This window comes from Scyliorhinus canicula, chromosome 15, assembly GCF_902713615.1.
Source record: "Scyliorhinus canicula chromosome 15, sScyCan1.1, whole genome shotgun sequence".
NCBI classification, from domain to species: domain Eukaryota; kingdom Metazoa; phylum Chordata; class Chondrichthyes; order Carcharhiniformes; family Scyliorhinidae; genus Scyliorhinus; species Scyliorhinus canicula.
In genome coordinates, this window is record NC_052160.1 from 26,069,456 (window position 1) to 26,095,367 (window position 25,912).

The 25,912-nt window shown below is 46.6% G+C and overlaps 1 protein-coding gene across 3 annotated transcripts in view; it reads left to right on the forward strand.

The window, feature by feature from the left end:
- Positions 1-11,308: 11,308 nt before the first annotated feature.
- Positions 11,309-25,912, forward strand: part of rhot2 (ras homolog family member T2) — a 64,300-nt gene continuing 49,696 nt past the window's right edge. Inside the window, exons 1-3 of one of the 3 annotated variants that reach the window (XM_038819677.1) lie at positions 11,309-11,488; positions 18,750-18,808; positions 25,738-25,819. In XM_038819677.1, the coding sequence (XP_038675605.1) occupies positions 11,452-11,488; positions 18,750-18,808; positions 25,738-25,819 (178 nt within the window). In that variant the 5' untranslated portion in view covers positions 11,309-11,451. Of the gene's footprint in view, positions 11,489-18,749; positions 18,809-23,813; positions 23,970-25,737; positions 25,820-25,912 lie in introns of those variants that run through there. The other 2 variants (XM_038819679.1, XM_038819680.1) reach the window with 2 other exon arrangements.

The following is a 25,912-nucleotide window of genomic DNA, read 5'->3' on the forward strand; positions in this document are numbered from 1 at the left end:
TGGAGAGATCTAATACTGCCGAACTGGGGCCAAAGGACAGTAGCTATTGCCTCCCAAGGCACAATGGCCCTAGTGGATCGGGTATGGGGATGGTCGGATAGGTCTGTATAATGGGTGATGCCAGGGACTACAAAGCCCATATAGCAAGAACCCGACCAATTTTCCGGCAACCAGGGATATGCTTTCTGTCCGCATACAAAATAGGTATCATTGTACGAGCTCAAGTTCCCCTTGGCATCCGTCAGCATGATTCGAGTCAGTTCCCCCCTCCAGGGGCCGCCACTAGTCTGGTTCTTCACTGCTGACCAATTAAAGGTGAACAAGCCCTTTTGTGTAAGATTAGTTATGGGTGGTTGCCAAATCAGGGTCTGGTTACATTGGCTAGTACCTACTGGGTAGGTCCCATTGGCATGATCCTTTTTAAAACATATACTGCCTTTTGGAAACTTAGCATACTTGGGGAGAATCAGGTAGGGCGGCTGATGGGTTGCATTAAACTTTGGCCACCACCACCCTTGAAACCTGTTCATATTGAACCCAGCCGACTGCCAATCTATCATATCTTGTGTATCATCAGAATCAGTATGATTACGTCGCAAAGCCCATTCTGCAACCTCCTCGATCAAATAGGAAAGAGGCACCAAGGGAACACCCCCATGGGCATGGCTGGGAATATGCGTACATACCCAACAAGAGGAGATATTCAATTTCTTTGCATAAGTATAAGACATAAACAGGAATTAATTTGCAGTCACGTGGTGTGTTGCCCGCTTCCTCCTGGTAGGCGGGTGAGTATGAATAGTCTTATACTCAGGAACTCGTGGCTTGCCTTTCCCTCATACACCGGTAATCCCACCGGCAAGCGTAGCGATCGCAGGTCATGGATCCGCGGGTAGTCAGCAACCGAGGCTTCTGCTCGTCTTGATGAATAATGGTGGTACAGGTATCCACCGGAGTTGCCGTCCATAAGATCTTATCTGTGGTGCTGTTTTCTACTGTGGTCGTCGTCTGCAAGGTCTCATTTGTAGTTTTGTTGACATAGCTAGAGGTGTCCTTACGATGATGACGCAGAGATGTATCCTTCCGATAAAGGCGCAGCATCCTTGAGCTGGGTCTACATCGCCGGTCTCGAGCGGTCGCACACAGTAGTGTGCTGGCAAGGATCACGAAGACAAAAGGCAGTCTCATCCTGTAGTCGAACGATCAGCCACATATACCTAGAACTTGAAATGAGAGTTAGTGATCACGCAAATTTTATAAGTTTACAATGGTGCATGTGCATTACGTCCTTCAATTTTGACTGCTGTGGGGGTAGTTAGGAGAACTTGAAATGGTCCCTCCCAACGTGGTTCCAACCCCTTCCGTGTCCAATTGCGGATCATCACATGGTCTCCCGGTTGTACAATATCAGGGCTAACTAAAGGTGGCACTTCCTCTTGCGTGGCACGTACTCGCAAGTGGAGACTCTTTAATACTTTAGTCAAGGCTATTATATAATTAGCCATTTCTGTAGTCATGTGGTGGAACTGAATGTCTCGGGAGTTATGACAGTCCCAGGGGGTGCGAAGGGGTCTTCCGTACAAGATTTCAGCGGGGCTCAATCGAGTTTTTCCCGCAGGGGTGGTTCTGATCTGGAAAAGTGCAACAGGTAAAAGTTTGAGCCAGGTGGCTCCAGTCTCTGCTTGCAGCTTAGCAAGTTTGGTTTTCAAAGTCTGGTTAGCTCTTTCCACGATCCCAGCTGCCTGGGGTCTGTAGGCGCAGTGTAACTGCTGTTTAATTCCTAGTTGAGTGCAGAATTCTTTATTGATCTGTCCCACAAAGTGAGGTCCATTATCAGAGCTTAAACAATATGGAAGTCCAAATCTTGGTACAATTTCACGCATAAGAACTTTTACTACAGTTGAAGCCTTATTATCTACAGTAGGATAGGCCTCTATCCATTTACTAAACACATCAACAATCACTAATACATGCTTATAACACTGACATCTTTCCAACTCAATGTAGTCCAGTTGCAGGGTCTCAAAGGGACCCTCGGGCAATGGTGTTTTTCCCTGCTCACAGGGAACAGCCTTCCCAGGGTTATACTGCTGGCATATCAAGCAGTGATTGCTAATTCGTTGGGCTATTTCCTGCAGTCTGGGATGCCACCAGGTTTTTAACAATATATCACCTGTAGCGCGAGCACCACAGTGAGTTGCAAAGTGTATACATTCGGTCACCCAGGCTGCCAAAGCATCGGGCATACATGTCTGCCCTGCTGGGGTGACCCACAGCTTACTTTCTTTATCATATATACATCCCAATTCTTCCCATAACTTTATATCGCTAGCAGGAGCGTCCTCCTGTAGCTGGATTACATCAGTAATAGGTTTTTTTAGAGGGAGACTTGTCTTTTGAGCTTTTAGTCTGGCTCATCATTTTAGGCGCTACCATGGCCTTTGACTTTGAGGCTCTTTTGCTTGGTGGTCTGCCTGCCTATTTCCTTCATCTACTGGAGTTTTTCCTTTCGTATGGGCAGTACACTTTATCACTGCTACCTTTTCTGGGAGCATAAGAGCTTGGAGTAACTGGGTTACTAGCTGTTGATGGGAAATTGGGGTGCCAGCGGATGTTAAGAATCCTCTGTTCTTCCATAATTGTCCAAAATCATGTACAACTCCAAAAGCATATCTGGAGTCTGTATAAATATTGATTTTTTTTGTCTGCTCCTAATGCACATGCGCGTATTAATGCGAATAATTCTGCTTGTTGTGCTGAAAACGGAGTCTCAAATGCTGCTGCCTCTACTGTTTCCCCATGCTGATTAACTATTGCATATCCTGATAGTCTCTCCCCCCTTTCACTGATGGAAGCACTTCCATCTGTGAACATGGTTAGGTCTGGGTCGTTAAGAGGGTGAAAATTCAAAACTTAAGATTTGTAAGTTCCAATTAAAATGCATCTTCAGCTGTGTGGACTGTTCATTACTTTATCAGAATTTAAAAGACCAGAGTTCACAGGCAAACCCGCATGGGAGTGTCAAGACATCTTCTGGATTACACACAAAAAAGCTTGTTGAAAGGGTTAATTGTCTTGCAGAGACAAAAAGGGGCGTATAGTGGGTGGATAAATTGGAATGATGCCATTCGCATCTCTAAACTTGTTTTTAATTTTTCACTCAAATGGCTGGGAGTAAAAATTGGAGTGCTGCCAAATTCCCGTTATCAAGTTTTTCAAGGAACACAATATGTTATTGAAACTCATGGACATATTTCATTTACCCATCTGTTGTTTATAAGTCATTCTGCAATCTCATAATTAAAACATCTGCGTTGTGAGACAGTTTTGTTTCACCCTACTGAAGACTATCTGTGTCAGGGAAGTTCCAACCCTGAACCAATGAAACACGGCTTGATCACACCTGTCACATGCACTTCAACCATCCCAACCTCCGCTGAACACCACAAAACCAATACTTTCCTATTCCTACACACGTGATCTCGCACCCTGACCAAAATTCTCTGTGTATCAAAATTACCCTTCAGTGACAATGCGCAGACAACCCGAAGCTTTCAAATAATCACAGCTCGTAAAAAGTCAAGGTCTGAAGTCAAAGTCTGAATACAAAGACAGTGAATAGTTCAGAACAATGTTTAAATGCCTAAAACTCTCTCTCTCTCTCTCTCTGGAACTCTTGTCGCTCTTTCTCTTTATCTAACTACCGCTGCCCTTCTCTGTCTCTCCCTGACTCGCTCTCTTTCGCCCTCTCAACTTTCGCTGTCTCTATCAGTCTCTCTCTCTCTACGTAACTCTCTCTACGTAACTCTGTCTGTCTCTCTTTGTCTAAAATGGAACAAAATTAAAATACAGAACAAAATTTTTCATTCTCCTTCGAAAACTTTATCTGTGTCATTCCATTTAAGTCAATTTCCACTGATTAATTTTAGAGGCATTAGCTTTTCTTAGAGATGTATATTTCTTTGTGCAGATGACCTGCTTGCTGAAATGGTTAAATTTTTGTACAGAATCAAAAGTGTTGGAGAACTTGGCATGGTGCCATCTCCGTCTACTATGTGACCTTAGACATTACCCATCCTTTCTTTCAATTTTCAATGCTCGTTATTTAACCGGTTTTTGGAAAGAGACATTACTGGATGTTTATTTTTCTTTTATTTCAAATGAGTTGAATTACTGCTGAATTTATCTGGACGGCTTGAAACGATCTGAAGTTATTCTCGACATGTATCCATTCTTAAGTTTCCAACCGTAACCTTGCACTGATCTTCCTCCCCATTTTTTCGTTCTGGGAGTGGAGGGGTTAGTCATTCTCAGATATTCCTGAACAAAACCAATTGAGTGTTTTAGCCCCTTTCTGATCTTTTGGACTTCACTTAATTTGATTTTTTTTTTTCTCTCCTTGAGACATTCCGGGACAGTTGTTAGCCGTAATTGTTGGCAGTTTTGTGAGGTCTTTACACTATCTTTACCCGCTTGATTGCTTTGTTTAAAGGAGTTAGAGCTCAATTCCTTTTAACCAGCCTGTCTTCCAAATGGTGTGAAGGTTGAATTTATCATTTGTGCTTCTAACTTTATTTGTCTTATCTTTACTTCTGTGTATCTCACCATTTTTCTCTGTTCCACAGAAATCACACCCATCTTTGATCATTGTTTTTTTTAACCAGAGTATTTTGCTCTTCAAAAACCAAAAAAAAAAAATTTTTAAACTGACTTTTTTACTAATTTGGCCTTGATACTAGATTTATTGGATGTTACCTCACCGTCTGTCCGCCTTGCCAAGTGATTCTAATTTTAGGCGGTCAAAGGTTTGACTACTCGCCTTGTCCACCGGCTCGAGCGGCGTCCAGCTCAGCAAATCCTTCCAAACTTACACTAAATGTTAGGGGTGAAAATATTCACACAAAGGCCTGAATATCAGTAACAAAGCAGTTTACTATGTCAGAATTCTGGGAGATAGGATTTGGGAACTCCGCAGTCCCGGACAGCACCTTATCTCACTTAAGCTTAAACTCACATGGATTAATAAACAGATTGAAGGCGGATAGCCTAATGACTTGGTTCTTTTTCCATATGTGCCTTCCTTTTCTTTAAGACATTGGCTGTTTTAACTATTCATTTTTCTGTCAATTTTATACCCAATTTTAATGCATTAGTTTTCCCCCAGTGGCCATTTTTCTTCTAAATTTTTATGCAATTCTCCTGACAATTGTCTCAGTTGCTTGGAATATTCCGGATGTTGTTTACACAAGGTTTGAACTGCGCTTCCACTATCAGAGGTTGTATCTAACGTATTACCCATCTCTACACTATTGGCAGTTAATGATCCTTGCGATTATTGTTAATTTGGTGAAATGGTCCTGGACCACTTTATTCAATCTTGAATTTAAACGGAGTTATCCTGCTCCGTTGCCCAATTCAGGCAGGCTCATCCGTGCCTGCAAGCCTATCTAACTACAAGGTTATAACGTCCTTGTTATAGTTTTAACTTAGGGTTGATCACGCACCCTCTAAAGCCTCTTATCGCGGGGGCACTTTTAAACAAAAGCAAGGATCATGATAATGCCGAAACCTCTGTTGTGGCTATTAACTACCAGGGCTACCACCCTTCCTTACGACACTAGTCCCTGACTATGTCCATGGCTATAACTGTAGGGGCCAACTCCCTCCCTTAAACGGGTTCGCCGGACTGACCTAGATTTCGTAGGAGCGTCCCTGAGCACTGGCAGCGGGGCCGAATCGCGGACGGTACAGCGGAGGGGAATACCAAAGTGGCAAAAATTTTACTCACAGTGGTGGCCCAATTCCTCCTTCGCTCCCGAACTCGACCAGTCGCTTACGCCGTCAGCCTCAGCGGAGACTCTTTGAAATCCCACTTCTGACACCAAATGTGAATGTGAATCTAATTCACTTGTTTCTCAGTCCAGAAGAAACAATCTCGAACACGTCCGTACTTCAGAATATTCTTTATTGCGATCGGAGCTGCTCTCTAGGTATTCCAAAGAACCACCTCTCTGAGAGTGCCAAAGTCTTGCTCAAAGCACCTTTCCTTTATATGTTTTTTAAGGGGTTGTCTCTTACATTCACTTGAGCTGGCCCCAATACAGATTACAGCTTGTTTTTATCAAATGTCCAGTACATGACATGATTAATTTGTTATTGTCATATATTTTCAATACATAATCCCACAGACATTGAGATAGACATTTTGCGGTTATCTCGTGGCACAAAAGCGTATAGCAATTTTAGCAAAACACCAGGTGTCCAGCCATGATTTATAAATGGCTCTTACATTGGTTATCACAATAATTCCAATACATGATTTTACAAACCTTGAAGTTATCTATTGGCATATGATAATGTAGCAGCTCTAGCCTAACTAGTAGCTTAATTGGTAAATGGTAGTTATAATTGCAAGCGGCCTCCATCTTTCATATCTCATCATCCGGCCATTCGCCTTGTTTCTCAAGGTTGTGTGGCTTATAGTCACACTCCCTTACCTTGAACATCCTGCAATGGCTTCAATAACATATTCTTACATATTCATTTAATTTGTGATGTCCCACCTGGTTCTTTCTGTTTCTGGCTATTAACCCTTACTTCACATACTTCCCTGCTTCACATTCTCATTACTTGTAGCTAGAGTACAAGTCCTCAAGCCATCTAGAAGTCTAAAGAAAACAAAAACTGTAGTTGTAATGATAGTATTTTGGTTTTTCTCAATGTCAAATTATTTAGACAAGAATAGGGTATTTTACAAGAATGGTCCCAAAGCAGAGACGCTTATGTAATTGACTGCAAATGTTGTGAACTTGGACCCCAAATAGAAATGTAGCATCTGGTCCATTAAATAATATGCTAAGAATCACATGAACACCATCTGCAAAGTGCCTTGTGAATCATCTTATGACTTCATACTATACAAGTGTTTGTTTCTGACGGCCAACTGGGTGAACCATCCACTGCCGGATCTAGCTGCTCCAACTTAATATTTATTGAGTCCTGCTCTTATCTGCTAGAATTGTTCATTATTTCTTAGTGCAAACCATGATCTAAACCCCTCTCCCCTATCTATTCTCATCTCCAAGAACAACTGTAAGGAGTTCATGCATTTCTTGGTCACTGAGATTGAGACAATCTGATCTGCTGCCTTGGCTGTGTTCCTTCCTCCCATTAACCCACATTTTCTTTTTTAAATTTAGAGTACCCAATTCATTTTTTCCAATTAAGGGTCTAAATTGCGTGACCAATCCACCTACCCTGCACAGCTTTTGGGCTGTGGGGGCAAAACCCACGCAAACACGGGGAGAATGTGCAAACTCCACACAGACAGTGACCCAGAGCCAGGATCGTACCTGGGACCTCGGCACTGTGAGGCAGCAATGCTAACCACTGTGCCAACGTGCTGCCTTCCATTAGCCCACATGACCAAAGTTCTGCCTTCTTGCCCCAGCCTTGAACTTGCATATTTCTCTATTTTTCCAGCAATCTCCCCCTTAACATTCCTGTTCCCTTGATCCTATTCCCACTAAACCGCTGACCACCTAACATATCCTGGTCCTGACATTAGCTGATATTGTAAATGGTTTTCTCTCTCTTCATGTTTTATCCCTCTCTCCTTTAAATCTGTTATCATCACCCCACTCTAAAAATACAACTCTTGATCCCACCGTCCTGTCAAACAATGTTGAATGTGTTGTCACCTCTTAAATCAGTTTCCATATTTTCTGGAACTCCCATGTTTGAATCTCCACTCAGACTTCCTCCCCTGCCATAGTACTTCTGTGACTCTGACAAAGGTAAACTTTCCCTCTTGGTTGAAGGGTAGCACAGTGTTGCTTTACAGAGCCAGGGACCCGGGTTTGATTCCTGGCTTGGGTCACGGTGCGGAGTCTGCACCTTCTCCCTGTGTCTGTGTGGGTTTCCTCCAGGTGCTCCAGTTTCCTCCCACAAGTCCCGTACCAGCCTCACCGGACAGGCACCGGAATGTGGCGACTAGGGGCTTTTCACAGTAACTTCATTGAAGCCTACTCGTGACAATAAAGCAATTTTCATTTCATTTCATTTTCAAAAGACGTGCCATTCTGAATTCTCCCTCAATGTAGCCGAATAGGTGCCTGAATGTGGCGACTAGGGGATTTTCACTATAATCTCATTGCAGTGTTAATGAAACCTACTTAAGTGACACTAATAAAATTATCTTGACCTGTCTGCAACCTTCGACACAGTTTGTTTTTTAAAAAAAAAAAAAAAATTTTTATTGGAATTTTTTACAGAAAATATAACAGACAATGAAAAGCAACAATAAAACACCATAATAACTGTAACACCCCCAAGACCGTATCAATGCATGTATCGCACCCCCCTCCCCCAAACCCAGTAAACAACAAGAGAACTTAAAAATAAATTAAAATTAAATAAACAAACATAGTCAACGTCCCTCCCCCCCCCATCACCCCCGGGTTGCTGCTGCTGCTGACCCAGTACCCTATCGCTGAGCCAGAAAGTCGAGGAAAGGTTGCCACCGCCTAAAGAACCCTTGTACCGATCCTCTCAGGGCGATTTTGACCTTCTCTAGCTTAATAAAACCCGCCATGTCGTTGATCCAGGTCTCCACGCTTGGGGGTCTCGCATCCTTCCACTGTAACAAGATCCTCCGCCGGGCTACTAGGGACGCAAAGGCCAGCACACCGGCCTCTTTCGCCTCCTGCACTCCCGGCTCCACCCCAACCCCAGAAATCGCGAGTCCCCAGCCTGGCTTGACCCTGGATCCTACCACCCTCGACACCGTCCTCGCCACCCCCTTCCAGAACTCCTCCAGTGCCGGGCATGCCCAGAACATATGGGCATGGTTCGCTGGACTCCCCGAGCACCTGACACACCTGTCTTCACCCCCAAAGAACCTACTCATCCTAGACCCGGACATGTGGGCCCGGTGCAGCACCTTGAATTGGATGAGGCTAAGCCGCGCACATGAGGAGGAAGAGTTAACCCCCTCCAGGGCATCAGCCCATGTCCCATCTTCGATCTGTTCCCCCAGTTCCCCCTCCCACTGAGCCTTTAGCTCCTCCACTGACGCCTCCTGCATTACCTTGTAGATATCAGATATCTTCCCATCCCCGACCCAGACCCCCGAAAGCACCCTGTCACTCACCCCCCTCGCGGGAAGCAAAGGGAATCCCTCCACCTGCCGCCTAGCAAACGCCTTTACCTGCAGATACCTGAACATGTTCCCCGAGGGGAGCCCAAATTTCTCCTCCAACTCCCCCAGGCTCGCAAACCTCCCATCGATGAACAGGTCCCTCAGCTGTCTGATGCAACCTTCGACACAGTTGACCACGCCATCCTTCTCTAACGGGTGGGACTTTTCTCACACAGTTCCATTACTATCTATGTAATTGTACCCAAAAAAATCACTCGCAGTGGCTTTGCTTCCTGCTCCTGCTGCATTACATTTATGTCCCTAAGGATGGATCTTTGCTCCCTCCTATTTTTCAGCTATGTGCTGCTCCTTGTTGACATCATTTAAAAGCACAGCATTCGTTTTGAATATACATTGATGACCCCTAAGTCCACCTCACTACCACATTTCTCGATCCCTGTTTCTAAACCATCAAGCTGTTATCTGACATTCAGCACACCAATTAAATATTGTTTTCAGTCCCTATTCCAAACTCCATTCCCGAACTGCTATCATCCCTTTCTCTCACTGGCAACAGTCTGGGATTTAAGCCAGTCTGTTCACAACTATGGTGCTATGTTTGATCCTGAGGTAAAATTCTGACCTCCTATTCGCATCATGACTAAGATCACCTAGTTCTACCTCTAACATTACCTGATTTTTGCCCCAGATCCAGCTTATCCACTGAGATTTGGAAGTGAGAGAGTGGAGAATTCAGAGGAAAAACATTTTACTCTTCAAAATAAATTTAGCGTACCCAATTATTTTTTTTCCAATTAAGTGGCAATTTAGCGTGGCCAATCCACCTAACATGCACATCTTTGGGTTGTGGGGTGAAACCCATGCAGACATAGGGAGAATGTGCAAACTCCATACGGACAGTGACCCAGGACCGGGATTCAAACGCGGGTCCTCAGTGCCATAGGCAGCAGTGCTAACCACTGTGTTGCATGCCGCCACGGGAAAAACATTTTCTACCAGAGCATGGTGAGAATGTGAAACTCACTTGCATGAGGTAGATGAGGCAAATTGCTGGAATGCATTTGAGGAGAAGCTAAGTAAACACATGGAGAAAAGGAATAAAAGGATATGCTGATCAGGGGAGATGAAATGGGGTAGAAGGCTAGTTCGGGAATGGACCAGTCGAGCTGCTGGCCAGTTTTTATGCTGTAAGTTCTATGAAAGGTGAACAGAAACTTGGTTGTAAAGATGGGTGGTGTGGAATTTTTAAAGAGTGTGAGGCAGATGGGATAGAAGAAGAAATTTCATAGATTAGGACCCATATGCTTGAAGGCTGTGCTCAATGGTGGAAAAGGGAGGGAGGGGGGTTCATGTGGGGGAAGAGTCCGACGGCTAAAAAAAATGGACATGAGATTTTAGGGCAGATGACTAAAAAGTTTGTTAGAGAGTGTCAAGGTGGAAGAGTGTTCTCGAGCTTGGGGCCGTGGCGTCTGAAGGCACAGCGCTACCAATGGTGGATCGATTATAATTGTGGATGTTTAAGAGGCCAAAATTAGATGAGTATAGATCTCTCAAAGAGTTGTGGTACTGGCATAGTGTACAGGGATAGGAGGGAGGGGGCTATGGAGGGATATGAATATAGAGGTGAGAATTGTAAAATCAAGGTGCTGTTGGATTGAATGAAATGAAAATCGCTTATTGTCACGAGTAGGCTTCAATTAAGTTACTGTGAAAAGCCCCTTGAAAGTCAATGTAGGTAAACAGGCACAGACGTGACGGGTGAACAGGACGTGGCACAAGTTAGGGCACTGGCAGTGGAGTTTTGGATGATGACCTCCATATAGAATAGAGGGGAGAATGTACCAGAGATTAGCCAGGAGTGCGCTAAATAGTCAAACTCTAGAGGTAACAGAAGGTACGAAATGAGGGTTTCAGCGGCAGATGAATTGAGAACGGGTGGAGTTGGTGGAGGATAGAGACTTTCAAATTTGTGTAGTGGGGGCTCCAATGTTCCATTCCCAAAGTACAATGGCAGCAGTTGCTTCCTAACTCGGCCTCGGTGTTGGCGAACCGAGAGTCCGGCCTCTCTCTCCGGGAATGCCCGAGAGTCCGGCCTCTCTCTCCGGGAATGCCCGAATCTGTCCGGAAGTTGCCGAATGAGCGTCGGCCGCTGTCGGAAGTTGCCGAGATCGGCTGGTCGGACCGCGCCGGGGGCCACAGGGTCAGAGTTGGTGGCGATCGGCTCCGTGCCCAGACTGCCGCTCAACCGACGTTAAGGCATTCGGTATCGGTCAGGGTCGGAGAGAGTGAACATGAGGGAAGATGTGAGGATACTGCTGGTGGGAGAACGTGAGTAAAACACAGAGACGGGAGGGAGGGAGAGTTCGGGGGACAGAGATAGTGGAGGGACTGGGGGGGGGGGGGGGGCATTAAGGTGAGATTTTTAGTGGAATACTTTGTGGATAGTCTCCACACACTCAACAGGCTACCCGTCCCCTCATCCTTTTCCCCCTATTTTCATTACGTTATAGCTCGGTTTAGCGTCACATTATGTAAAAAAGACATTGTCTTAAAAATATAACCAAATATCCTTGGTTTATTGGTACCCAAATTGCTCCCACAGAATAAGACATAGGAGCAGAAATAGGCTATTCGACCCATCGAGTCTACCCCACCATTCAATGAGATCATGACTGATCCCATGTGATAATCCACTTTCCTGCCGTATCCACATAACCCTTGATCCCCTTACTGATTAAAAATCTATCTCAGCCTTGAACATACTTAATGATCCAGCCCTCTCTGCAATAAAGAATTACTGCCCTCTTTGAGAGAAGAAATTCCTCCTCTTCTCTGTCTTAAACAGATGACCTTACTCTGAGATTATGCACCCCTGGTCCTAGACTCTTCCACAAAAAGAAACAACCTCTCAGCATCAAGGATGCCTCTCAGCATCTTCCCAGAACAGTCACAGATTTGCTACAGAGCAGAAGGAGGCTATTTGGCCAATCGAGCCTGCCAAATTGCCAAATGAGCACCTCGCATGGGACCATAATCCTGCACATTCTTGAGATAACAGTCTAATTTCTATTTGAATTATTTAATTGAACCTGCCTCCACCACACTCTCAGACAGTGGAATCATTCTTGTAAATCTTCTCTGCACTCTCTCTAATGCCTTCACATCTTTTCTAAAGTGCGGCATCAGAACTGGATGTAATACTGAAACTGAACTAGTGAATTATACAAGTTCAACATAAACTCCTTGCTCTTGTACTCTATGCCCTATTAACAAGGTGTAGAATACCGAATGCTTTTTAAAAATCTTTTCTTTAAAGGTTTCTCCAATTAAGGGGTAGTTTAGCGTGGCCAGTCTATCTCCGCTGCACATCTTTGGGTTGTGGAGGTAAGGCCTATGTAGACACGGGGAAAATGTGCAAACTTCGCACGGACAGTGACCTTGGGCCTAGGTGCCATGAGACAGCAGTGCTAACCACTGAGCCGCCCTATATGTTTTTTTAAAAAAAAGTTTTTTTATTGAAGTTTTTATTTTAACATAACATAACAAAACCACAGGGATGGGTAGAGCTTAGCAAATAAAAGTCTCAACATACATGGATACAGAGGGAACAATGCAAAAACAATACTGTATAACTGGCTCAGTACAATCATTAGATTCAACTTGGTCTATACACACCACCAAAGAACAATGGAGAGAAAGATAAGGTTTTGAAAACATGCTTTAATCATGTACAACTTCTTGAACGGAGATAGCTCATAACGACCACGAGAATTCAGGATAATTATTTCCTGCCATTTTCTGGCGTGAACTCCAGAAATACCAGAGGCACCAATGACACACTGCACCCTCCTCCCCCCGGATACCAGAGCAGTCTGTATCCCTGCAGGAGCCAATCACAGATTCTTAAATCCAACCATAACAAACATAGAAAAATACAAAGAAAATACATGAGAACCCCATTTCTAAAAGGATGTTTTACACATACCACACTACGCAACATAATCCCAACCTCGGGCACAGTACAGAATGATCATCATTCCAGAGAGAGGGCCAGCAGCAACAGACTCTGATTATGGTCAGTGCAGTCAGCACCTCCGAATACACTAATCAAGGCAGGATTAATAAGGGAGAACTACCAAGGACAAAAGGTCTCAGAATAAAGGAGGACCAAGGTACAACCATAGATCAATATTCCTCCAGTGCACACCCAACACCAAATGATGAAGAAGAGAAAAGGCTGCTTGTTCAGACAAAGGAACACCCCAATCATAAGGGGTGTTAGGATATCAACCACTTTGCAGGATCCGGCTCAATCCCAGACCCTGGTGCATTCAGGAGTCAATAAACCAAGGTATTTAAAACACCTCAAAAACTCAGCCTCTCAGGATGCCCCTAATTTGTGCCTTTGAGAAGAAATGTCCCAATCTTAAGGGGGTAACAGGATGCCAACCACAGCACCGGACCTGGCCTTGTACAGCACACTCTAACGCAAAGGCATCAATACCCCCAGGATACCCAGCACACTCCAGGGCCCATCACTCAACTGGCCTTGCACCTCACCAAACACACCCAGGGCAGCGCACCAGCCCCATCGTCACTGGAAAAATCACATTAATCTTGATTGAAGAGACCCCACCACCCAAGAGTAGGAGAATCATTAAGGCACCCTGTAATTGGGCCTCTTGGGAGGGGGCCATTCCACCCAACCCAGAACGATAAGGGGAACTCACCCGTAACTCACTGGACCAAAACAGGGCTTATAACTACACGCTGCTCACCCAGATGAAGAGAATAAAAACCCCCTAAGGGAGGAATGCCGAGAATGTTGAACACAGACCAGCACTGTATGCCATTTCAAGAATAATATTAGGGGGACAAAGCAGCGCTACGTCAGCCAAGACAAAAACTGCCGACCCATGGAAGAGCCAGTCACAATGAGGACACTCGGGAGGCCACTATATCAGACCACTTCGAGGATGGCGCCTAACTCCACAATCAAGCCTACCGCCAAACCGAAGAAGGGCTCCAACATTGGATAGCATACAAACTGTCACTTCAACAAATCGAACAAGAATTAACCCACCACATCCAGGCATGGACTACCACTCATTTTCCCCAACTCCAATAGCTCTAAAAATGCCGACTGCAAAAGAAGAATCAGAAGGAACGCAGTCCTCTCTAGGATACATCTGGGTCTTTGAAGGAGACAAGCAAGGATGCTTAACGTTTCAAAGCAGCAAAATGAAAGCCTGAAACAATTAGCTCTAACTGGGTATCCTCAATCCAAGTGAGTACTGGCCCCGGGTCACTGTCCGTGTGGAGTTGACACATTTCCCCACCATGTCTGTGTGGGTCTCACCCCTGCAACCCAAAGATGTGCAGGGTAGGTGGATTGGCCATGCTAAATTGCCACTCAATTGGACAAAAAAATGAATTGGGTAATTTAAATTCATTTAAAAAACAAAGATCTCTCAGAAGTTCCATTAAACGAAGCATGTTCACCTCCGCCATGCCCAGGTGGCTAAAAACGTAGGCCCGAGCTGGGGGGATGACTCGACATGGCCAGCCACCTCCAACCCCTCACGGTGAGCATCAAGGATAGGACAACATAAGACCAGTGATCAGGACCTCTAACCGACCCCAGGACTCAAAACCTGGATACAATGTGCTCTGTTGAACCTGATGCACCCAGCCTTCAAATCAAGATTACAAAAGCATGTCAGCTAATTTTCGAACTCAGTCGGGACTTGCCTCCCACTCCTCGCCAAGAGACTGGGCTCCTGAATACTCCTTGCCAGGTCCCTACTCCCCGAGTCAGTCAGGATGGGTGTCACACCATGTAGTAGGATTCTAAAGATCGAAGACAAGCTCCCACCAGGGAGATTGCTCTATCAAATATTAGGATGCTCTAATGTGCTTTCACCATTCTCTCAAGGATACTCCGCAGCACATCGAAGTGAGCACCAAAAATCTGCACCACAAAGTCTAGATCATCATCCAAAGCATCGCTTGCAAAGGCAGCCATCACCTTGAGGCAAACAGTACTGCCGAGGCGCAGACCCACTCAGTAGCAAAACCGTCACTGCAGGCTGGGCCCCACACCAACCACCTCCGACCATCTCAATCTCAATCGAGAATTCTCTGATTTAACTCAGCTCTTCATCACCAAACTCCGACCAGGATCATCTAAGAACATAGTCTATCCCAAGTTAAGATAATTATGGGATAAATATTAGCATAAAATAAAAGTTAATAAATAGTTTTTGGCTTTGTAAACAGTTACAGACATCAACAGAAAGAAAGCAAAAAAGGCAAAAATGTGCAAACATCCACTATTCAATACTTCACTCGTAACATACTGCACAAGCCCGCTCCTCTCCCACCGGTACTACCCGCCATTTTATCCCTCCTACTCTACTCCCCCCCCCCCCCCCCCCCCCCCCCCCCCCCCACACCGCCTGCTGACGCTCACTCTCCCGCAAAGAAGTCAATAAATGCTTGCCGGGCGAACCCCTGTACAGATCCCCTCAAGGCGAACTTAATTTTTTCCATACCCAGGAAACTCGACATGTCCGCAAGCCACAACTCAGTCTTCGGGGGCTTTGAGTCCCTCCACGCCAATAGTATTCGTCGCCGGGCTATCGGGGAAGCAAAGGCCAAAACATCGGCCTCTTTCTCCCCCTGGACTCCCGGGTCTTCCGAAACCCCAAAAATTGCCACCCCTGGACCCATCGCCACCCTTGTTTTTAGCACCGGGACATGACGTCCGCAAATCTCTCCCAGTACCCCCTAAGCTTAGGGCATGCCCAAAACATGTGAACGTGGTTCGCTGGTCCTCCTAACGCATTTGTTCTCTATCCCAAAGAATTTGCTCATCCGAGCCACCGTCATGTGGACCCGGTGAACGACCTTAAATTGGATCAGCCCGAGCCTGGCACATGTCGCGGTCGAATTTACCCTACTCAGGGCCTCTGCCCACAGCCCGTCCTCCATTTCCCCGCCTAGCTCCTCCTCCCATTTAAGTTTCAGTTCCTCCGTCTGGGACCCTTCCTCCCTCATGAGCACCTTATAAATATCAGAGACTCTACCCTCCCCTTCTTCCCCCTAGAGACTATTCTGTCTCGGATCCCCATTGGCGGGAGGCGTGGGAAAGATGGGACCTGTCTACGAACAAAGTCCCGCAACTGTAGGTACCTAAAATCATTTCCCCTTACCAGCCCAAATTTCTCCTCCAAGCTCCTCAAACTCGCAAAGCTCCCTTCCAGGAACATATCGCCCACCCTTCCCACCCCCGCCCGCCGCCATACTCAAAACCCCCCATCCATACACCCGGGGGCAAACCGATGGTTGTCGCAGATTGGCGTCCAAACCGACGCCACCGTCTTCCCTATATGCCTCCTCCACTGGCCCCATATCCGCAGGGTTGCCACCACTACCGGGCTGGTGGAGTACCTGGCTGGCGGCAGCGGTAGAGGAGCCGTGACCAGGGCTGCCAAGCTGGAGCCACTGCAGGAAGCCGCCTCCACCTGCTTCCAGATAGACCCCGTACCCACCATCCACTTCTTTATCATAGCGATGTTGGCCGCCCAGTAACAATTAATCAGACTTGGCAAAGCCAGCCCTCCCTCACTGCGGTTCCTCTCCAGCATCGCCTTCTTCACCCGCGGGGGTTTTCCCGCCCAGACAAAGCTCATGATCAGCCCGTTAACTCTTTTGAAGAAGGACTGTGGGACAAAGATCGGGAGGCACTGAAAAACAAACAGAAATCTAGGGAGGATTGTCATCTTTACAGTCTGCACCCTCCCTGCCAGCGACAGCGGGAGTGCATCCCATCTCTGAAACTCTCCCTTCATTTGCTCCACCACCCTGGCCAAATTTAACTTGTGCAGCCTGCCCCAGTCTCGTGCCACCTGGATTCCCAAATATCGGAAATTCTCCTCAACCAGCCTAAACGGTAGCCCTCTCAATCTGTTCTCCTGGCCCCTTGCCTGTACCACAAACATTTCACTCTTGGCCATATTTAATTTGTATCCTGAAAACTGGACAAACTTCCTCAACGTTCCCAGTATACTTCCCATCCCGGCCACTGGGTCCGACACGTACAGGAGCAGGTCGTCTGCGTAAAGAGAGACCCTATGTTCTACCCCGCCCCTCACCATCCCCTTCCAACCCTCTGCGGCTCTCAGCGCAATCGCCAGCGGCTCTATGGCCAGCGCAAACAGCAGCGGGGAGAGCGGGCAGCCCTGCCTGGTCCCTCGGTACAGCTAAAGCACTCCGACACTTCTCTTGTTAGTCCTGACGCTGGCCCTCGGGGCCTGATATAATAATTTGATCCATTCCACTAGTCCCTTCCCGAACCCAAACCGTCCGAGCACCTCCCATAGATAGTCCCACTCCACCCGGTCAAAGGCCTTCTCGGCGTCCATCGCCACCACTACCTCCACCTGCCTGCCCGCCGGGGGCATCATTATCACATTAAGTAATCTTCTCAGGTTGGCCGCCAACTGCCTACCTTTCACGAACCCAGTTTGGCTGTATTCTTTATTAACCAGCTTCTCAACCTGTCCTGCCACCTTCAGTGACATGTGCACCTAAATCCCTCTGCTTCTCCACCCCCCCCCCTTTAAAGTTGTATAGTTCATTTTACATTATGTCTTTATGTTCTTCCAACCTAAATCTTTCTTAATCCTGAGAAACTTAAATGTTTAAAAACTTGTAATTAACTATTGTCTGTCGACCATTGATTTAACTCTATTTTTATACACAAGATGCCGATTGATTTGGGAGACCAGGCCTCATTTCACAGCGACGCCGAGTGATTTCAACCTGTTGTTACATTGTGACATTTGACACAGCAAATTCTAATGAACATTACTGATATGCACACATCAGGTTCCTGATTTTCTCCCAGACTAAGTTCCCATCCCAGCTTCCAGTTCTGGTCACTAACTTGTGATCCGAGGCGAGAACTCAGCATGCCTTTTCTCTTTGTTATTTCATCAGGGCTGAAATTGAAAAAAAATTTAAAGTACCCAATTCATTCTTTTTCCAATTAAGGGCCAATTAAGTGTGGCCAATCCACCTACCCTGCACATCTTTGGGTTGTGGGTGTGAGACCCACACAGATATGTGGAGAACGTGCAAACTCCACACGGACAGTAACCCGGTGCCAGGATCGAACCTGGGTCCTCGGTGGCGTGAGGCAGCAGTGCTAACCAATGCACCACCCTGCCGCCCCTTGAGGGCTGAAGTTGATTGAAACAACCTGCACTGTCACCACAACCACAAACCTGGTCCCTTCCTGGCCTTTGACATAATAGTGACTCCATTTCAAACAGGTTCAAGTTAGGTGTAAAATGCTTTGGGACACCCTGAGGATGTGAAAGACACTATATAAATGTAGGCCTATCTGTCTTCAGTAATTTGTGAACCCTGGGGTAAGTCTAAAAATAAGTGTAATATAAAATTTATTGTGGGTGTGCTGGGTCTAAACTGAAGTTTAAAATGTCTCTTGTGAAAGCTTAAACTGTGCTTAATGCACCCTTTTTGGGCTCTGGAATTGATGCCTCTCTTCTGTTCATATATGCAGCTAAAGTTGGTAAAACATCACTGATCATGTCCTTGGTAAGCGAGGAGTTTCCTGAGGAGGTGAGTCAAGGTTTCTATTATACAATGGCCGGGATTCTCCCTTCTGGTGACTAAGTCCCCACACCGGCGGGAAACCCGGCGCCAACGACTCCGGCGTCAACAGCCCCCCAAAGTGAGGAATTCTCACCTGTCCAGGGGGCTAGGTGGACGCTGGAGTGGTTGGTGCTGTTCCAGCCGGCGGCGAAGGGCCGGCGTGAGGTCGCGCATGTGCGGAACGGCTGGCGTGATCTCGTGCATGCGGGGAACAGCCGGCGTGATTCGGCGCATGTGCAGACCGGCCGCCGTATTTTTGCGCATGTTCTCTTCTCCGCAGGCAATATGGCGGAGCCCTACAGGGGCCCGGCGCGGAAGGGAGAAGTGTCCCGACGGAACAAACCCGCCTGCAGATCGGTGGGCCCCGATCATGCCCCCCCCCCCCCCCCCTCCCCCCCCCCCCCCCCCCCCCCCCCCCCCCCCCCCCCCCCCCCAGGATCGGATCCCACCACACCCCACCGAGGACGCCCACACATGCTCACCTGACAGTTCCCGCTGTGCGTGAGATGAGTAATTCACGCTGACGGGACTGACCAAAATTGGACGGCCGCTCAGCCCATCGGGGCCCAGAGAATCACCGGGGAGGCCGCTGTCAACGGCCTCTGACAGGTGTGGCTGGAATCCTGCTCCCGCGCGAAAAACGGCGGCGGAGCATAGGGCAGCCGGCGCCGGGACGGGATTCATGCCTTCCCCCCGGGGATTCCCCGACCCGGCAGGGGGTCGGAGAATCCCGCCCAATGTGTTTTACATTGCCACACCGCGCCTCCCCCCATACACAAACACACACACACTGTAATAGGGGTACTTTGCATCTGCAAATATAATATAAAATATATTTAAATATATTATTACCAAAGGATGAGGCAGCGTTTGAAGAATATGAAACCTCTACGTCTCCAAGTGCTATATTGAACAAAAGAGTACTATTTGGGCTCAAGTGGGGACAGAGATAGAAGTGAACTACTATTGTATCATGGTGTGCTGGGACCCTAGATGTGTTAACCCTGCTGTCACGTGACTGAAATTAACTGCGGGGACTGCAGAATAATACATCCAGATCAAAGCAAATTTGTGTGCATGTGAGAGAAACACTGAAGCACCAGGAAACAGCAGAACCATTATAGCTGAAAGCCTTTTAGTGCAGCCAAAATACCGTACTTGTCCAGCTTCCAGGTTCATCCGAGAACCAACTTCCTGGTTATTTGTCTACGTGAGGTTTCACAGCTTCACGAGAATCCTTTGTTTCTAAAAGGCCTTCAATCCAACTTAAAGGAACAACTCAACCCAGAAATCAACAGGCCTGCATCGCTAGAACGACTGAATTATAAAAATGGAATTCATAATTAGGGTTTTAATTTTATCTGTATCTAACCTTTGTGCGTGTGATGGTGTGAGTGACACTTTGGGGCGGATTTTCCGCTCTTGTTTTTGTTGGGAGGGATCAGAGACGGCAGCGGATAAGCCTGCGAGAGGCCAGAATAGCGCTTGGCCCCAATGTAGAGGCGTCCCCACCGCCAGCTGGTGGAATAACGAGAATCCTGATGTTTAACGTTGAATCTCTAGTAAAATAAATTAGCATCTGATTTTCAGGCCTCCAACGCCTGATAATGCCCGCTCATTACATTAACCATTCACATCGGTGTGAATTATGACAGGTCTCTCATGGTGTGTACCTGTCGAGTAGAACTCGGCAGAGAAGCTCAGGTAAGTGTATCATTCGGGGTGGGGGTGGGCGACCGAGGGAAGAGAGGTACTGACCCTGGTTTTGTATCGGGACGATTTCTAAAAAACAATCAGAACCCACACTGTCAGCCTTGCGTCATGGAACCCACCCCCTTTCTTTTCTCTTATCAGGCTAACAAATTGGCAGAGTAAATCACCGTTGGTGCCAGTGCCTCTTTTCCCACTCGCTGCGACACTCTACATATTTTAGGGAGAATTCTGCCTGCTGTGTTTCACAAATCTGGTGCAAGTGTGTGAAAATAAATAACTTGTTTTAAAAATCACCAAAAGAAGGGGTGGTACGGTGGAGCAGTGGTTAGCACTGCTGCCTCACGACGCTGAGGACCCGGGTTCGATCCTGGCCCCGGGTTAGGGTTAGGGTTAGGGTCTGTGTGCAGTTTGCGTATTGTCCTTGTGTCTGCGTGGGTCTGAAAGATGTACAGGGTAGGTGGATTGGCCACGATAAATTGCTCCTTAATTGGAAAAAAATAATTGGGTACTCTAAAAAAATGTTTTTAAATCATAAGAAGACCTGTTGCTGGAATTTATTTTGAACTAGGAAAAATCACTCTTGAGGGTAAGGTAATACACACACCTTACACAAACATCCTGATTACACTGTGGGAGGGACCACACAAATCCTGTCCGTAAGACACTCCTGTCATGGACAGCCATTGGGGAGTCAGGAGGGGAGCTTCTCACCACTGAGTTCTCAGTCTAAATCTGCTGATGCAGCCACAATATTTATGTGACTGATCCAGTTGGACTTCCGGTGGAGGTATGTAGGGAGAAGAAATACATGAGGTGGCTCCCGCTAGGGTACAGTCTTTTTTTAGCCCATTGTACCCAATTTCTGGGAGTATTTCTGTTCAAAAACACACATATTTAAGACAATATAGTGCCTATTTTGGGGATATGCCAAGGAAGTTCAAGAGGAAGAGGCCTGATAGCAATTATTCGTCGACTGAATCGGAGGCTTCTCGGGGCTCGTTGGTGGAGAAAATGGCAGAGGCAGCTTCTGTGACACCAGCCACTCCAGTAACAGCCGAGATACCTACCGACATCCTGGCAGCGGAATTTGAGAAGCAAAGGCGGGTAGTGTTGGGGGACTTCCACAAGTTGAAAGAAGAGGCCTGGCTCCATTCGGTTGGCGTTGGAGAAGACCAAAGAGATGGTAACAGCACATGGCGCTGCGATGCAAGGCATGGAGGCGACCCTTTCGAGGCGCATCGGCCCGATTGCCTCTCTGGAAGCGGAGATGTTGCTGATGGCTGAGGCGAATAAAAGCACTGAAGGCCAAATTGAATGATCTGTGGAATCATTCCAGGAGACGAAATATCTCCGTTGCAGGGTTTCTAGAGGGGATGGAAGGCCCAACTCCCAACTCCTAAGAAGATGTTTGGGAAGATGGTGGGGGAGGGTGGACTCGCAACCCAAACGAGCTGGATCATGCCCACCAGACACTCCAGCAGAAGCCCCATCCTATAGAACTACCGCAAGCAGTTATTGTGAAGCTCCACAGCTTTCAGAAAAAAGAGGGGGTCCTGAGATAGGCAAAAGACCATCATGATTACAAATGGGAAGGCGGGGCAGCACGGTGGTGCAGTGGGTTAACCCTGCTGCCTCACGGCGCTGAGGTCCCAGGTTCAATCCCGGCTCTTGGTCACTGTCCGTGTGGAGTCTGCACATTCTCCCTGTGTTTGTGTGGGTTTTGCCCCCACAACCCAAAGATGTGTAAGGTTTAGCTATGCTAAATTGACCCTTAATTGGAAAAAAATTGAATTGGGTGCTCAAAAATTAAAAAAAACAAATGGGAAGGCCACACCATCAGGTTCTACCAGGATGTGGGAATAGAACTGGCTAAGAATTGGGCAGCGTTCAACAAACCTAAAGCTGTCCTGTATAAAAGTGGAGTCCGATTTGGAGTGGTGTACCCAGCACAATTGAGAGTGACTTTTTAAAAAAAATTTAGACTTTCCGTTAACTAACTCTTCAGTTTTGCTCCACTTCTATATCCTTTAGCAATAGAACCTCTCGCCGTAGCACTGAGCTATTCTAGGGGGATAAATCGGGGAGGAATGGAGCATAGGTGTTCTTGTACGTAGACAATCTGCATCTTTATATTATGGATCCAGTGTACACACTGGGTGAGATAATGAAGCTACTTTGGAGGTTTGGCTCTTTCTCTGGGTTTAAGTTGAATTAGATTAAGAGCAAATGCTTGCGGTTATTCCGCCGGAGAGGGTAGCCCATCTGGATATGTTACCATTTCGCCTTGCCAGATCCACCTTTCGTTATCTGGGTGTCCAGGTACCCAGACTGGGCCTAGCTTCATAAATTAAATTACGCTAGTGTGGTTAATGGGGTCAAATCTGACTTACAGAAGTGGAATAACCTCCCCCTGTCCTTGGCAGGCAGGGTTCAGACCATTAAATCGCGTGATTTTTATTTATTTTTCAGTGTCTCCCCATTTTTCTCCCCAGAAATTCTTCATCAGAATTAACAAATTAGTGTTCTCTTTCATTTGGACCTGGTACGACCCCAAAGATCCATAGGCGTTCCTCCAGAGGGATAGACAGTCAGAAGGTTTAGCTTTACCCAATTTATTATTTTATTATTGGGCAACTAATATTGAGAAAGCACTGAGGTGGTTTAGTGATCCGGGTTCCATATGGGGACAATTGGAGGTGAGTTCTTGTAAGGGTTCCAGCCTCGCTGCCTTAGTAACTGCATCAATGTCGTTTTCTCCGGCAAGATTTTCTTTGAACCGGGCAGCACGGGGGCACAGTGGTTAGCATTGCTGCCTACGGCGCTGAGGACCTGGGTTTGAATCCTGGCCCTGGGTCACTGTCCGTGTGGAGTTTGCACGTTCTCCCCGTGTTTGCCTGGTTTTCACCCCCACAACCCAAAGATGTGAAGAATAGGTGGATTGGCCATGCTAAATTGCCCCTTAATTGGAAAAAATAATTGGGTGCTCTAAATTTGTAAAAAAAAAAAAAGATTTTCTTTGAACCCGGTGGTGTCCACCTCGAGAGTCTGGAAGCAATTCAGACAGCATTTTAAACTTAGCTCTGTGTCTGCAGGCCTCTGACTGCAGTAATCATCTTTTTTTGCCAGTGGGTTTAGATTCAACGTTTATGGCGGGGGAGGAGGGTTTGGACAAATTTGGGGACTTGTTTGTGGAGGGAAGGCTTGCCAGCTTTAAGGAGCTGTTGGAAAAATGTCAACCGTCTGTTTTCAATCTGTTTAGAAATTTTCAGATTCACGATTTTTTGCGTGAGGCACGTCCCTCGGCACCATCTTCCTTCCTGTTGAACAGAATCTTTTCTTTGGCCGTGTCTGCTGGGAGAGCAGCTCGGGTATTCACAGCCAGATCCTGTCAGTGGATTCTGCTCCATTGGATGAGGTAAAGGCGAAAGGGGAGGGTGAATTGGGTCCTATTCTGGATGATGAGGTGTGGAGTGGGGTGGAGGACAAGTATGAGCGTTGCTCTTGGGGTGCCGGCTAATCACACGCATATGTTCTGGTCTTGTCCCAAGTTGATGAGCTTCTGGGTCTCCTTCTTTAGCACCATGTCAGAGATGCTTAATGTGTCCGTTGGTGGGCATTTTCGGGGTATCATCTGCTGGTGCTGTGGGCGGAGGTGACGGTGGAAGTCCTCATCTTTGCCTCGTTAATAACCTGGAGACAGGTCCTGCTTGGCAGGAGATCTTCTGTTCCGCCCAGTACCTCAGCTTGGTTTGGTTATCTCATGTCATTCTTGCATTTGGAAAAGGTCAAGTACACGATTAGGGGGTCAGTAGAAGGGTTCTACCTAAGATGGCAGCCATTCATTTCCTTTTTTAGATAGTTAGTCACCGTTAGTTGTTATGGGATTTGGTTTAATGTTGGGGGTTAAGTTAGTGTGGGTTCTTGATTGTTTATTGTGTTCTTCTTGTATTACAACTTGTATTAACTGTTTCATGTTATATAATTAAAAATATGCATTTTTTAAATGACTGATTCAGTTACGTTTCTGATCAGTGATAACCCCAGAATATTGATGGTGAGGGATTCAGTGACGATAATGCCATTAAATGTGAAGAGGAGTTGGTTAGATTCTCTCCTGTTCGAGCTGGTCATTCCCTGGCACTTGTGAGACATACATTCTACTTACCACTTATGAGCCTAAGCCTGGTTATTGAACAATGTGTAATCATCAGCAAACATCCCAATATGAAAAGTGGTCATAACACAAGGTGCAAGAAGCAGCCAGCATCAAGGAACTTGGTTGAGTACCCCAGCAAGGGTCACGGGATTCCCCGTCCCGCCGCACCAGTTTTCTGGTGTGGCGCGGCCCTGCCGGCAGAGGGATTCTTCATCGGGAAATTACCGGGCGTGGATATGCTGCCGGTGTAATGAAGAATCCCAACAGTGGAGAATCCAGCCCACTGGCTTTCGGGTAGATCTGGAGTGCAAGCTTCCTTATTTTGAATATATTGTACCCTCGCTGTGTTCACTTTCCTCTGTTGAAAGGAACTTGGTTCTCTGACAATATTACACTTGTAAATGCGTGATTGCTGATAAAGGTCTGCACTTCTGTCCCAAGGACAACTTGCTGATGTTTGAACGTAAGAAGCTGAGATGTGTTCTTCATATTGACTCTCTGTGATTATACAGTCCTGTGCCGTGTAATATACTATAGCATGTTATTTATTTTGGCTTATCAGAGTGTGATTGAAACAATATTCAGGATATTTCTATTTAGCTGGTTCCCCATAGCGATTGGATCAGCCACCTCTTCCTTCAGGGTGCGGCAGGCCACAGAGGACATCTCCATGGTTTCCTCACAGCCCCTCCTTCAGCAGCTGATCTGTAAGCTTGGATAGGACTCAACATCTACAATTTCAGAGGAAAAGATTTGGCTTTCTTTAGCAGAATCCTCTTGTTTCTCGGTCAGATCAGACTTGCTGATGCACCTCGATAGTTGGTAAAAATGGGCACTGAGTTACGTAACCTTTAAGGAACCAGAGGTCATCATCATTGCTGAAATAAATTTCATGCTGGTCACTGTGACTCTCCCTTTAAACAGAGGTTGTTCACATCCTCAGTGTTGGGTTGATGGGCACAGAGTTGGCCGACCTCCTCACTTGTGAATGTTCAAATGATTCCCTGTCTTTATGGTTTGTCATTAGGTTCCAGCACGTGCCGAGGAGATCACCATCCCTGCGGACGTCACTCCGGAGAGAATTCCCACTCACATCATCGACTACTCGGGTATGTTCAAAAGGGCATAGCTTCCCAGAACTGAAATGAGTGATGCTGTCTCTTATAGAATCCCTACAGTACAGAAGGAGGCCATTTGGCCCA